Raw genomic sequence first — 14,640 nt, 5'->3', positions numbered from 1 at the left:
CCTCCAACATGGTGGTAGCGATGGACAATACCTGCCATTTCAGTGTCTCTCTGTAAGTCCTCTGAGAGAGGCTGAATATAAGATGGTTGTCAAATACCCACCCACTCATTAGTTGATGTCCTTCAGCTTGTGTTCAATTACATCAAATCATGTCCAAAGCCTATGAATACTCTGTTCACTGCAACAGATGAGGTGGAACCATGGACTCAAAAGGACCTAATTTCACTGTTGCAGAAACCCATGCAGTGCTGGAGGGTGTTAAGCACCATTATGCCTCAATAATAGGAAGTTCTAGTTCAGGTGCAATAGTACCTAACAAGAAGAAGAAAAAGACATTTGGATTGAAATCACCCAGAATGTGAATGCAATGGGCTCTGGCCAGAAGAGGACCTTGGATCAAGTGAAATTTAGATGGAAGAATCTGAGGGCCAGAGCAACAAAGGACCTCGCTGAAGTAAAAAACACCCAAACGGGCAACAAACCCTTTAAGAAAGGTGAACACACAGATGTGGTTCTGGACATTATTGGAGGTGAGAACTCTAATGCTCTGCATGGGATTCAAGGTGTTGTAGGGGATGGTGAGCCAACTGTAGAGGAAAGTGAGCCAGTTCCCCTTAATGAGGAAACAGTTATTCTAGATCTCAGCCCTGTTACGGAAGAACAACCTGTATCCTCACAGTTAGAGCCAGCAGTCACAGGAGCTCAGAAAATATCCTTGAAGGGTCCTTTGCCAAATAAGAATGATGATGCCTATCAATTACTACTTAAAAGAGAAACTGAAAGGGCAGAAACACAGATACTCCTGGCAGAGGCACAAATCAAACTGACCAAACCAAAGCAAAACTTCAGATCCTCATCCTGAAAGCAGGCCTTGAAAATGCTGGTCTTCCCTCCTCATCTGAAGAAGAACCCTGTGAATAGGACTTTTTTTTTTTAAAGATATTTTCAAAATAGTCACAATGTATTTGTTAATGTATTTATTTGTTGTTGCTCAGAGGAGGTTGTAAAAGTAATTACGAACAAAAGTGGGTCTTTTTGTGGGTTATTTTTGTGTTTTGTCTCAAAATAAGATACATTTAAGTGACCCCATATTGGCTCTTCCACCTGTTCTTTACATACCTGGTAGCCCACATTGTGATGTGCTGTCCCATTTAGAGCATTGGTTATCTGGATTAGGTAATCTTGAAAATGGTGTATCTGAATTAGCGTGATCCAATCCAATGTTGCTTTGAAAAACCGGCATAAAAGTAAGGAGGATTACCTGATCCTGGATAGCAAAAAATGTGATTTGGAAATACGGATCATTTTGATCCAGATTAAATTTTTTGAACAACTGGCCCAGAATGATTAAAGGTCCCATGGCATGGTGGTTTGTTGATGCTTTAAACGGGCTCGTTGAGGCTTCCGGATGTTATATCCGCAGCCTTTCTCGAAATGAACCCTTGGCACGTAAATATAGCCTCCTGGGAGAAAGCCCCATTTCAGCGCTTTTCCCAGTGCGTCGTTTTGCTAATGAGAAGCAGGAGGCAGGGAAGGGTAGAGGGTGGGCCATGGGGGGAGGGGCAGGGGCTTGACCAAGCTGCGGCCATGCTAGCTGTGTGTGAACAGTAGCAATGGCAGGTCAAGCAACAGTCCAAGCTTTCACTTTTGACCCAGAGTCCAACCCCGAAGCAGAAGCGCAAGCAGTTGAACAAACTGTAAATCACCGACTTCAGCAGAACGTATCAGAATGGTGAGTTTGAAATGTTATGTCTGGAAACGGGAATTATTGGGTTGGTTATGTTTCCCGTTATAAAGTTCGCGATCAAACCGAGTCTGTGTTTACACAAAGGTAGTGATTTAGGCTATATCCCGGTTTGCTTGACAAAATGTTCACATGCCGATATAAATAGCCACCATACTTCATCATATGCCTATCGTGGTGGATACAAAATGTATCTACATGAACTCCTTTGTAAAACTCAACTATTTTTGCACAGCTTCCCAGCGCACCTTGTATTGCACTAGGGACTAGTCTATTAGCGAAATAGGCATGCTCATGGCTGCACTGGAGAATAGCCAGCTTTTCTTTGTACATGTAGTTATATGGCATTCTAAGATACTTTGATTGCATTCTGGCCAGTAGGGCCTATGTAGCAATGATGTAATCCTCCATGCTCACCCTCACATTTACCCATGACTTGTCACTAAAGACTTTCATAAACTCAACGTGACAGAGAACAGAGAGTGAGAGTGTTCGGAGTGGTAGTTTACGAACGTATAATACCCTAGGCTTGAACACGCACTCCATAACCAAAGAGGATAGAAGCAGCAACTACAGCAACATAGCGCTTATCCAACAGAAGACATGCATTGCGGAGCAATAGTCAAACATAAGCTCATAAGTTACAGTCAATTTCCAGACTAAACTCAGTTTAACAGGGCATGCTGCATGCTCTTTAGTTTTGTAGCGCAGATTACCTGGCTAACTGCAGGAAGCGGTTAGCTGCACGGTTAATGTAGCCATTGCTAGGCTAACGCACCGATTTTAAAACACGGCAAAACGACCAGTTATACACTTACTTGTTCGGTGTTTGTGGCTGATGCGGCAGGGATGCTTGGTACGGACCCAGGCTTCAGTGACAGTTGATGTGCAGAACCTGCCCTGTACTGTCCCAAGTTGTGGAAACATTCCTCAGGAAAATGCTTCCGACAAACATACACCGTCTTAGGTAGACTCGACGGCGTATTATTGAAGTAAATAAAATTAAGCCACTGCGTCTTCAGGGGCTCTCCCGTCGGCAGTAAAAACAGACTCTTTTCTGTGTTGTCACATCCATGTACAGCGCAACTTCCATGTTTCGCTCGCTTAGGTGATGCCATGTTGTTGTGTCCTCTATGGTCTCCTCACTACAACTGGGCGGGGCAATCCATACAGTGGGTGGGAATCCAGAGGGGGGGCGTGGGGATCATCTCCCTTGCTGACGTAGTAAAGGGAAGAGCTTATCAACGCGCCGTTTTGATGCGCTATTCTCAAATGTTGGGCATAGTTTGGTTTACACATTATGAAATTTCTAGCCACTGGGGTGACTTAAGGTCAGAGGAACTCATTTTAACGTTAAAAAACCTCAGAAAGTGAAAATTTCATGCCATGGGATCTTTAAGAAATCCCAGGGGGTGCCTGATTGTTGTTTAATAGGCGCCACCTTTACCTGTTTTTTTTTTATTAAAAAAATGTCACAACCTTAAAATTACTTGTTGAAATTATATAAGAGCGGAGCAATCTGTTAGACTAGTAGTTCCTCACACAAGCACTTAATGTGTGGATGTTTTTGCGAGGGGTTTAGTAGTCACTGTGTTCTTTTAAGTGACACGGGAAGGGAAACCATTGTAGGGATCGACCGATATGTTTTTTCAGGGCCAATACCGATAATTATGGAATTGGGATGCCGATAACCGATATGTGCAACCGATAAATGTAAACATTATAATAATTCACATGAAATTAAACATAGCACACACTGACACAGACCTTCATATCCATGAAATGTATGTTTAATTGTAAAATTGAACATGAAATTTTGTGCAGGGAGATGCCAGCAGCATTTGTACAATAAAGTCAAACATTAGTTAGAATAAAATAATAAAATAAATATTCACCAATAAAAAAATAAAATCACTCCCTACTATATTACAGCTCACCATTTTCAGTGGAAAATAAATGAAAATACACTCTGGATTCTTTTACACTAAGAACTAAGTAAGACTTACCAACTTCAAGTAGTTTTTAAATAACAAATCAAGTGTCTGCCTGCACCATTTTTTAAAAAGTAAAATCAAACAAAGTAGGCCATCACTCCCTATTATGTAACAACTTAACAAGTAACCATCTACATTCTAATGTTTTTAATGCCCAAGTCTAATATTCCCAATTTAGGAGGATTATATTGTAGTGAAGGAAGCATTACATGTAGTTTCAGCGAGACTAGTTGGTCGTAGGCTAATTCAAGTGCTTCCTTCCGTAAGCTAAGTTTGCCTGGCTACACAGATGCAAATGGACAATTTTAACGAGTAGTAGATGAAGAATGTAAATATAATGATGTTGTGCTTTTGCAACTTGTGTGTTTGTGACTTATTGCGGCAAAAGCAGCATGTCCTTACCTTGAAGTGGGATCTGCTTCTGCCCGAGTGCCCATATGGCTGCCTTGAAACAGTTCACAGCATTTAGCTACGCGTGTTGATTGGCTGTATCCCTTGTGCCGCTTCTGCCCGAGTGCCCGTACGGCCGCCTTGAAACAGTTCACAGCGTTTAGCTACACGTGTCGATTGGCTATATCTCGTGCCAAACAAATCAGATGTTGTGGTGGGCGGGACCATGTTCTTGAACTCGGAGGCGAGTGCAGGAAAGGACGTGCAGTGACAGTCGCATTAGGAACGAAATGGCTGCAAAAAGGCATGTTATCGGCATATCGGTGGAAATTATGGCCGATACCGATAACCCTAAAAATGCAGAATATCGGCCCGATATATCGGCCAGGCCGATTATCGGTCAACCCCTAAACCATTGCACCAAAGTTTTACTTTTTTTTTCCTCTTTTCTTATCTTTTTTTCTCCGTCAATATGTTAGAGGAGGGGTCCCTCTTTACACATGCTCAACTAACCAAGACCATCATACACTACTGTATCTTGGAATGTATGCTCTCTACAACAGACTATGCCTAGGCCACATCATGTGAATGTGAATAAATCAGGAGGTTGTCAGGTCACCTTTGTTAGCTGGAACGGGAAATCCTTAAACCACCCAGTAAAATGTAAAAAAGTAATTTCACATCCGAATCGGCTTAATGCAGGGATTGCCTTCCTCCAAGAAACTCACTTGACCAACTTTGATCATTTTAGACTAAGAGGGGGGTGGGTGGGTCAATTTTATCATTCAAACTTTCATCCCAAATCTAGAGGAACTGCCATTCTCATCAATAAAAATGTCCCATTTGTTATGTCCAATGTAGAGACAGATTCTGCAGGTCGCTATATAATAGTGGTAGGCAAATTAAATAACACCCGTCATACTGGCAAAGCTGTATGCACCAAATTGGGACGACAGCACTTTTTTACTAGTTTTTTTCTGCGTCTTCCTAATATAGACACACATCACTTCATATTAGGAGGAGATATGAACTGTGCGTTATCATCCACTCTAGATCGCAGCTCACCTAGAACTACAACTCCATCTAAAGCAGCACAGGCAATTAAACTATTTCTTGACTCATACAACATGGCTGACACTTGGCGCTTCCAAAACCCTACACGCTTCCGAAACCCTACATGCAGAAGCTATTCTTTTTACTCACCAGTACACAAAACATTCACGCATAGATTATTTTTTTCTAGACAGTAAATTACTTCCGTTAGTCAGAGAATGTGAATATCAGGCCATAGTAATATCGGATCATGCCCCACTATTGATGACTTTATGCATACCAACTACACATGCCAGTTTTTGCCTATGGCATTTCAATACATTACTTCTTTCTGACACCAGATTTGTCAAGTTTGTTTCAAATGAGATAACTGAATAGCTAGCGCGTAATCAAACTCCAGGAATGCCCTCTTTTTTTTTTTTTTTAAAGATTTTTTGGGGGCTTTTTTCACCTTTATTGGATAGGACAGTGTAGAGACAGGAAATGAGCAGGAGAGAGAGAGACGGGGAGGGATTGGGAAATGACCTCAGGTCGGAGTCGAACCCGGGTCCCCAGATTTATGGTATGGCGCCTTATCCACCTGAGCCACGAAGCCCCCAGGAATCAGATCAATCCATCAATGAATTGAATATTTTTCCCCATTTCCTGCTTGGCCAGATGGTGGCGCTGTGCTAGGCATCTGAATTACACATGTGAATATCATCACAGTCATAATGCACAATATTTTGTAAAGTGTCAGATCAATCAGTTAAGGCATTGCCAATTTCTGGCACATTTCCTGCTTGGCCAGGTGGTGGCGCTATAACAGGCAGGCCCATTGGGCATCAGGTTATCATAATAATCATAATATCTATTGAAGTAAGAAGTGTCCGACCATACAGTCAATGCACTGTGGCTTTCTGACACGTTTCCTGTTTATGTGGCAAGATATTAAAATCATAAGGCCACTTCAACATATTACAAGATATTAAATTGCGAAGGGATTTTTGATATCAGCGACATCTTGGCATCACGTATAAATTTCACATGAATCTCATGAACCGTCTAGGAGGAGCATGTTAAAATTCATGTGTCAAAACACACATATTCAAAACCCTATTCTTTCCTTGGCCAGTTGGTGGCGCTATGGACCCTTTTCACATGACGTCAGGACAAACGCGGCCACCATTTTGGACATGTACTACCAGTAGTTTACCACAGCCAACATTGGGGAACGGCAGCAAAGAAAGTTTTTACTTTCAGCAAGACTTCCATCATGCCACTATATTGTTGTGCACCTGGATGTAGTAACCATCAACAAACAAGGCAAGGGTTATCATTTTATCGGATCCCGACGGAGAAGATGGATAGCGGCCATTAACAGGAAAGATTGGCACCCCTCGGCATGCCAACGCTTGTGTAGTGACCACTTTGTTGGAGGTAAGACGAATAAAATTAGCCAGAAAAGGCATTACATTGCTGTTAACATTCGCTGCTTAATTTGAGGGGGAGCAACGCGGAGCGCTCCGGGAGCAAGCCGGAGCGTGCTGCTTAATTTGAGGGGGAGCAACACGGAGCGCTCCGGGAGCAAGCCGGAGCGTGCTGCTTAATTTGAGGGGGAGCAACACGGAGCGCTCCTGGAGCAAGCCGGAGCGCACTGCTTAATTTGAGGGGGAGCAAGCCGGAGCGCGCTGCTTAATTTGAGGGGGAGCAACGCGGAGCGCTCCGGGAGCAAGCCGGAGCGCGCTGCTTAATTTGAGGGGGAGCAAGCCGGAGCGCGCTGCTTAATTTGAGGGGGAGCAAGCCGGAGCGCGCTCCGGAACCTCGGACGTTGGCGTGTATGTGAATGGCGATGGGTTTTTAACGACATAGGTATACAGATCATGTGGGCCGAAGTCAGGTAAAGACGAGGGCTTTGTGTACTTCCGTACGTCAGTGAACAATCCTGGTGGAAGCAGGTAAACGTCGTTCTCTAAGCCTGCTAACCTCAATTTTTGCAAATACCTCTCCCTCTGCTCGCCCTGTAAATGCCCTACGTCGCTGGATAGTGAAGGTGTTTTCTGCATCTCGCTCCTTTTTCTTTTATGTTTTTCGTTTGTCGCCTTCCTCGCATTCAAACTGATTCGAGCCGAAGTCCACTACATGTCCAAAATGGTGGTCGTGTTTACGAAGGTCACGTGACTGAAAAGGGTCTATACCAGACAGGCCCATAACGGCTAAAGAGTATCAGAATCATATTAAGATATCAAGTTCAACATTCAGCAATTTCTTGGCATATTATATCTTATAGTATTTCAACATATTACAACATATCAAAAGTCCCTTAGCAATTCAACTTCAGCAATATCTTGGCATCATGTTTGCCAAGTTTGACATGAATCTGATGAACCGTCTAGGAGGAGTACGTTAAAAATGACCATGTGTAATTTCACTCCAAATGGCCTCATGACATCATTCCAAAGTGCTACCCATTCATTTCAATGGGAAATGGAAAAAGGGGCCAAAAGTCTGTGGCTGAGTAGCGATGACTGATGTGTGTATCAAATTTCATGAGTTTTGGTGCATGGGAAATGCCTCAAACAAGGTCACACGCAGCAGAATAATAATAATAATAATAATAATAATAATCCTTCGAAAAACAATAGGGTCTCGCACCGAACGGTGCTCGGGCCCTAATAATAATAACCCTTCGAAAACAATAGGGTCTCGCACCGAACAGTGCTCGGGCCCTAATTAGCACATCAAGTTACCACGTCTTAATTTTAGAAAATTATTTTGCCACATTCTGCCACACTGGTTTTCAGAGAAACGACAAAACTACAGCAGGCTCAGAAGGCATAAAGAATGCAGACCGACAAGCAAAGTAGTGATTAACAGGAATTTCTGCAGTGACAAACATTTATTGTAATTAAGATTAGTTTAAAATGGTATTGCATATACACAATATGGCCAAAAGTATGTGGACAACTGACCATCACACCCATTCCAAAACCACACAGTCTATCCCACTTTTCATCTACTCCATGTCATTAGACCACTGGTGTATTGGTTGTGCAGGGAGACTGACCTGCAGTGTGGAAAGACAGTGCTGGATGAGACCCTGCAGTCTATAGTACTGCGCCTCCTTCAGTACCTCCTCCAGCTCCCTCTGGTTCTCAGGAAGTGGCACTGTACCATCCCGCAGGAAGTTCAGCACCAGGGAGAAATGCCGGCCACATCTGTCCAACACCACCCAGCCTGGAGACAGAGAAGACACGCCGAGCTGAAACGCCGAGCTAAATCATTGCTGCACAGTGCACAATGGAATAGACATGTTCTTCAGTTGTTCAAGATTGAGGCTAAATACCGAACAGGCCGATAAGTATAATATTTAATTGCAATTAGTTGCCAATACGAGTCACAATAAAGCAAGTTTAAAAATGACTCCAGTTCGCCTTTAAATGTGGCTTGTCTCAGTGTGATTCAGTTGAAAGTATTAGCGCACAAAATCTGTCTCCGATGTTTCTAATATTAAAGTTGTAAGATATGTGAATGAAACAAAAACAAGAAGACTGCGTTTCTCTCACAACCCCATTTGTAAATCCAGCTACCTCTACTTTGGGAATCCCTGCTTCAAACTTAAGTACATAATAAATCATTATCTTTTTTTTTTTAAACAAAACCCTGCTGCCATGCCAGTAAAAGAAAACCAGATCAGCATCACGTTACAAAACTGTATATTGTTATAACAAGAAAAGCTTCTTATTATATAGGTGATAAGTTCTCATTATCTCTAGCCGCTTTATCCTGTTCTACAGGGTTGCAGGCAAGCTGGAGCCTATCCCAGCTGACTACGGGCGAAAGGCGGGGTACACCCTGGACAAGTCGCCAGGTCATCACAGGGCTGACACATAGACACAGACAACCATTCACACTCACATTCACACCTACGCTCAATTTAGAGTCACCAGTTAACCTAACCTGCATGTCTTTGGACTGTGGGGGAAACCGGAGCACTTGGAGGAAACCCACATGGACACGGGGAGAACATGCAAACTCTGCACAGAAAGGCCCTCGCCGGCCACGGAGCTCGAACCTGGACCTTCTTGCTGTGAGGCGACAGCGCCAACCACTACACCACCGTGCCACCCCGGTGATAAGTTTATATGAAGAGCTCTTTTCCAAAACTCGATAAACACCAAATAAAAAAAAAAAAAACGAGTTTGTTGCACTATCCTGCTGTGTACCGAGCCTATTCACTGCTCCATTAATGTTTCATGCCAAATCGCTATATTTCCTTGTTTATATGTGCTGCAAATTGTAGTTTCTCTCCAAAACGCGATAGGCCCTGCACCTGTTTTTTGTCCTGAGTGCGACATTTCCTCTAGACCAATCAGAGTTCGGTCAGCGTTCTACACTATCCCACATGGCGGCGCCCTGAAGCGAGGAGAAGAACCTGTGAGACCTACACCAGGTGGTAGAAGGTGTTGTTTAAACAAAGATAACCATGAATGAGAGCAAACAAAGAAAATTCGCTATTCTGGTGGCAGGCTGATTATTGTTATTTAATTAGTGGTTTTGTCATGCTATTTAAGGTGGCACTTTGAATGGATTGCATTTTAAAAAAATTTAACTAACTGGCCATTTGTTATTTAGTTAGTTGGTTGTTTTCTGTGGTGGACAGTCTTAAAACGTAAGATTAACCATAAATGAATGAATGTTAAATGTTTTATATAACTTATTTGATTTTTATTATAAATTGTATGATCAAAGTTCCTGATATTATATATCTACAGCATGTCCTCTTGTTTTAAAAACAGAAAGACAGAAAAAAATATGAGTGGATTTATAGCGTTTTGAAAAAATATAAAATAAACTTTGGATTTATAATCAATAACATTGTTATTTAACATTGTTATTTATTGTTAACATTTGATTGTCAATAACAATCAAAATGGATTGGAAAAGAGCTCTACATGTGTCATCATGTTAAAGGAACAGTTTGTCAATTACTGTTGAAAATGTTCAGACTGAACCAACTATCTATTATAACAGGATAAATGAAATATTTGCAAAATTTATGGGTCTGGGTAAATAAATGTCATGTTTCTGAAAACAATCAAAATGGATTGGAAAAGAGCTCTACATATGTCATCATGTTAAAGGAACAGTCCACCGTACTTCCATAATGAAATATGCTCTTATCTGAATTGAGACGAGCTGCTCCGTACCTCTCCGAGCTTTGCGCGACCTCCCAGTCAGTCAGACGCGCTGTCACTCCTGTTAGCAATGTAGCTAGGCTCAGCATGGCCAATGGTATTTTTTGGGGCTGTAGTTAGATGCGACCAAACTCTTCCGCGTTTTTCCTGTTTACATAGGTTTATATGACCAGTGATATGAAACAAGTTCAGTTACACAAATTGAAACGTAGTGATTTTCTATGCTATGGAAAGTCCGCGCGCAGAAGGTGTTAGTACGCCTGTCATTATAGTGTGGACTTTCCATAGCGTAGAAAATCGCTACGTTTCAATTTGTGTAACTGAACTTGTTTCATATCACTGGTCATATAAACCTATGTAAACAGGAAAAACGCAGAAGAGTTTGGTCGCATCTAACTACAGCCCCAAAAAATACCATTGGCCATACTGAGCCTAGCTACATTGCTAACAGGAGTGACAGCGCGTCTGACTGCATCTGACTGACTGGGAGGTCGCGCAAAGCTCGGAGAGGTACGGAGCAGCTCGTCTCAATTCAGATAAGAGCATATTTCATTATGGAAGTACGGTGGACTGTTCCTTTAATATGTGGAAAACAGCTTGTTGACAAACTTTTCACGTTAAACATGATACTGGTTTGTTTTTCTGACATCGCAGCAATACATTACTATTAACACACACCTTCTGAATCGATGGTCACCTCCACGCTGCCATCACATATCCTCCTGAGCAGGCTGTCCTCTTTACTGAGGGTCTGGACTGTCGTGTAATGCAGGGATCCGCCGACGTTCAGCTTCACATACTTACTGCCAGCCAGACCCGGTCCTGCCTTCTTTTCTACGCCATGGCTGGGGGACGGAGGGGTACAGTTGGGCTCCGGCACCACGTCCCCACCAGAAGCTTCAGCAGACATCAGGAAAATGCAGTACAATCGTTGTAACGTACTGCCTACAGATGAAACATATACATACGATCAGACAAAGTACCATGAAAATCAACTCGACTCCAGTTTAAACCAAACCCTCAGCCAATAACAACTTCGTAAGGCAGGCAATAAAGTGAAGTTACTCATCACCACCATGCCAGGGATCATAAATAAGACGCAGAGAAGACGTCACAGCCCCGGATAAGACCGCAATAAATACTTACATCGCCTGACTCACTCTGGTGCTATTCTTAGTAAGCAGACAGATGTATAAAACCTACGACAACCCGGGATACAACACAGACAAGCCCTTTGGAGTTAGGGCCATTGGTTAGCTAGCTATTCATCACATTTTATCATTTAATATTTGATCATTTAATACCTCTTTCCTCTCTAAAAAGGAATTAGGTCAGTCAGTACAGATGGCTAGACAGTCACAGACCTCACTAACCAACTAGCTAGCTAGCTAATCCCAGGAAGAACTACAGTATTATTAAAAACAAATAAACTATTATTTCATCGTTTCTTCATGAGTCCAGCTAGCTATAATAATTCAGCAACCCGTTCCGGAAATACACAACATGAGAAATAAACAACGACACCTTAATTATCTAACCAACACAGTGCAGTAACTCCTCCCTAGCTAGCATGCTAGCTTACTTTCAATCTGTGGCTAAATGTTGACTATTAATGGATGTCATGGCAGAATACCAAGCTACCGTACCTGAACAAGCACCCTGGAGCACAATTTGAAAATAGAGGGCTTACATTAATTTTTAAAATTTAAAAATATATATATTTACAAAACTGTTGTTTTCAATTTTATTTTCCGTCAGCGTTTATCCACAAACCGCTTCCTCTTGAGTACGCTCCGTTGGGCAAGAGACTCTGCAACCGATTGGGCAAAACACACGTCCGTCACTTTCTCTAATCCCGCCTCTCCCCATATATCACGCGCGAGAGCTGCGTACAAAGCATCACACTAGCGTACTGAATAGCATGCCAAAATAGTACGTGTAGGAGCGATAGAAACATTGCCCTGCGTACTTATTAGACATACTTTTAAGTAGGTTAGTACGCAGATTGGGCGTAGCCTGTATCTTGCACGTGCATGCCAGGGGAGCCTGATTTCAACCAATCACGGGAGCCGATTTAAACAGGTCACTTTTGTTTTGGTTCTGCAAAACGGAGAAGGTTAAAGCTTAAATAATATACTGGTTTGGGAAATTTTAAGCAGTATTTAATTAAGTTTGAGTCTTGTAACCAGTAAAATAGCCTCATCTAATGATCTGCCGCACAATTTCAGTTATATGTAGTTTCTGTATTTTATAACCATATGGATAATAAGGATCGTGTGTGAAAGGTATCCATTCTTATTGTTAATTTTATATTTATACACTACCGTTCAAAAGTTTGGGGTCACTTTGAAATTTCTTTATTTTTGAAAGAAAAGCACTGTTCTTTTCAATGAAGATCACTTTAAACTAATCAGAAATCCACTCTATACATTGCTAATGTGGTAAATGACTATTCTAGCTGCAAATGTGTGGTTTTTGGTGCAATATCTCCATAGGTGTATAGAGGCCCATTTCCAGCAACTCTCACTCCAGTGTTCTAATGGTACAATGTGTTTGCTCATTGCCTCAGAAGGCTAATGGATGATTAGAAAACCCTTGTACAATCATGTTAGCACAGCTGAAAACAGTTGAGCTCTTTAGAGAAGCTATAAAACTGACCTTCCTTTGAGCAGATTGAGTTTCTGGAGCATCACATTTGTGGGGTCGATTAAATGCTCAAAATGGCCAGAAAAATGTTTTGAGTATATTTTATATTCATTTTACAACTTATGGTGGTAAATAAAAGTGTGACTTTTCATGGAAAACACAAAATTGTCTAGATGACCCCAAACTTTTGAACGGTTGTGTGTGTGTGTATATATATATATATACATACGGTGGTGTAGTGGTTAGCGCTGTCGCCTCACAGCAAGAAGGTCCGGGTTCGAGCCCTGTGGCCGGCGAGGGCCTTTCTGTGCGGAGTTTGCATGTCTCCCCGTGTCCGCGTGGGTTTCCTCCGGGTGCTCCGGTTTCCCCCACAGTCCAAAGACATGCAGGTTAGGTTAACTGGTGACTCTAAATTGACCGTAGGTGTGAATGTGAGTGTGAATGGTCGTCTGTGTCTATGTGTCAGCCCTGTGATGACCTGGCGACTTGTCCAGGGTGTACCCCGCCTTTCGCCCGTAGTCAGCTGGGATAGGCTCCAGCTTGCCTGAGATATATATATATATATATATATATATATATATATATATATATATATATGAGAGAGAGAGAGTAAGTCAAAAAGTTCTAATATGTCATAATTTCGAAAGGGAATAGAAGTTTTTTTTTTTTTAGTTCTGTCTTAGAACTTTTTGACTTACCCTTGTGTGTGTGTACATGTATATAAGATAGATGTACACACATGAGTGTAAGTCAGAAAGTTCTAAGACAGATGTTATCATTTCAAAAGGAATTCAAAAAAGAAAGACAAAGAAGGAATTCTCTGATGGAAACATCACTTGCAGACGTGTTTATATTTAAATGGAGGATATATAGAGAAATAACTTTATTTTCCTAAATAAATATTTTTTCATTTGTCTTGGAACTTTTTGACTTACCCTTGTGTGTGTGTATTTCTCTCTCTCTCTCTCTATAAGCTGGAGCCTATCCCAGCTGACTACGGGCGAAAGGTGGGGTACACCCTGGACAAGTCGCCAGGTCATCACAGGGCTGACACATAGACACAGACAACCATTCACACCTATGGTCAATTTAGAGTCACCAGTTAACCTAACCTGTATGTCTTTGGACTGTGGGGGAAACCGGAGCACCCAGAGGAAACCCATGCGGACACGGGGAGAACATGCAAACTCCACACAAAAAGGCCCTCGCCGGCCACGTGGCTCGAACCCAGACCTTCCTGCTGTGAGGTGACAGCGCTAACCGCTACACCACCGTGCCGCAAGTCAAAAAGTTCTAAGACAGATGTTATCATTTCAAAAGGAATACATGTGCAGTTTTTATATTTTATAATCATATAGATAATATATCTCATCTCATTATCTGTAGCTGCTTTATCCTGTCCTACAGAGTCGCAGGCAAGCTGGAGCCTATCCCAGCTGACTACGGGCGAAAGGCGGGGTACACCCTGGACAAGTTGCCAGGTCATCACAGGGCTGACACATAGACACAGACAACCATTCACACTCACATTCACACCTACGCTCAATTTAGAGTCACCAGTTAACCTAACCTGCATGTCTTTGGACTGTGGGGGAAACCGGAGCACCCGGAGGAAACCCACACGGACACGGGGAGA

The 14,640-nt window shown here is 42.3% G+C and overlaps 1 protein-coding gene across 2 annotated transcripts in view; it reads right to left on the bottom strand.

The window, feature by feature from the left end:
- kctd13 (potassium channel tetramerization domain containing 13) overlaps positions 1–12,183 on the bottom strand; it is a 26,112-nt gene extending 13,929 nt beyond the window's left edge. Inside the window, exons 1-3 of one of the 2 annotated variants that reach the window (XM_060901833.1) lie at positions 12,005–12,183; positions 11,037–11,303; positions 8,228–8,397 (exon numbers count right to left, since the gene is read on the bottom strand). In XM_060901833.1, the coding sequence (XP_060757816.1) occupies positions 8,228–8,397; positions 11,037–11,268 (402 nt within the window). In that variant the 5' untranslated portion in view covers positions 11,269–11,303; positions 12,005–12,183. The remainder of the gene's footprint in view (positions 1–8,227; positions 8,398–11,036; positions 11,304–12,004) is intronic. The other variant, XM_060901834.1, reaches the window with a different exon arrangement.
- Positions 12,184–14,640: the final 2,457 nt, after the last annotated feature.

Source organism: Neoarius graeffei, chromosome 20 (assembly GCF_027579695.1).
Source record: "Neoarius graeffei isolate fNeoGra1 chromosome 20, fNeoGra1.pri, whole genome shotgun sequence".
In the NCBI taxonomy this organism is placed as follows: Eukaryota; Metazoa; Chordata; class Actinopteri; order Siluriformes; family Ariidae; genus Neoarius; species Neoarius graeffei.
This window is presented reverse-complemented; position numbering and strand designations above follow the sequence as displayed.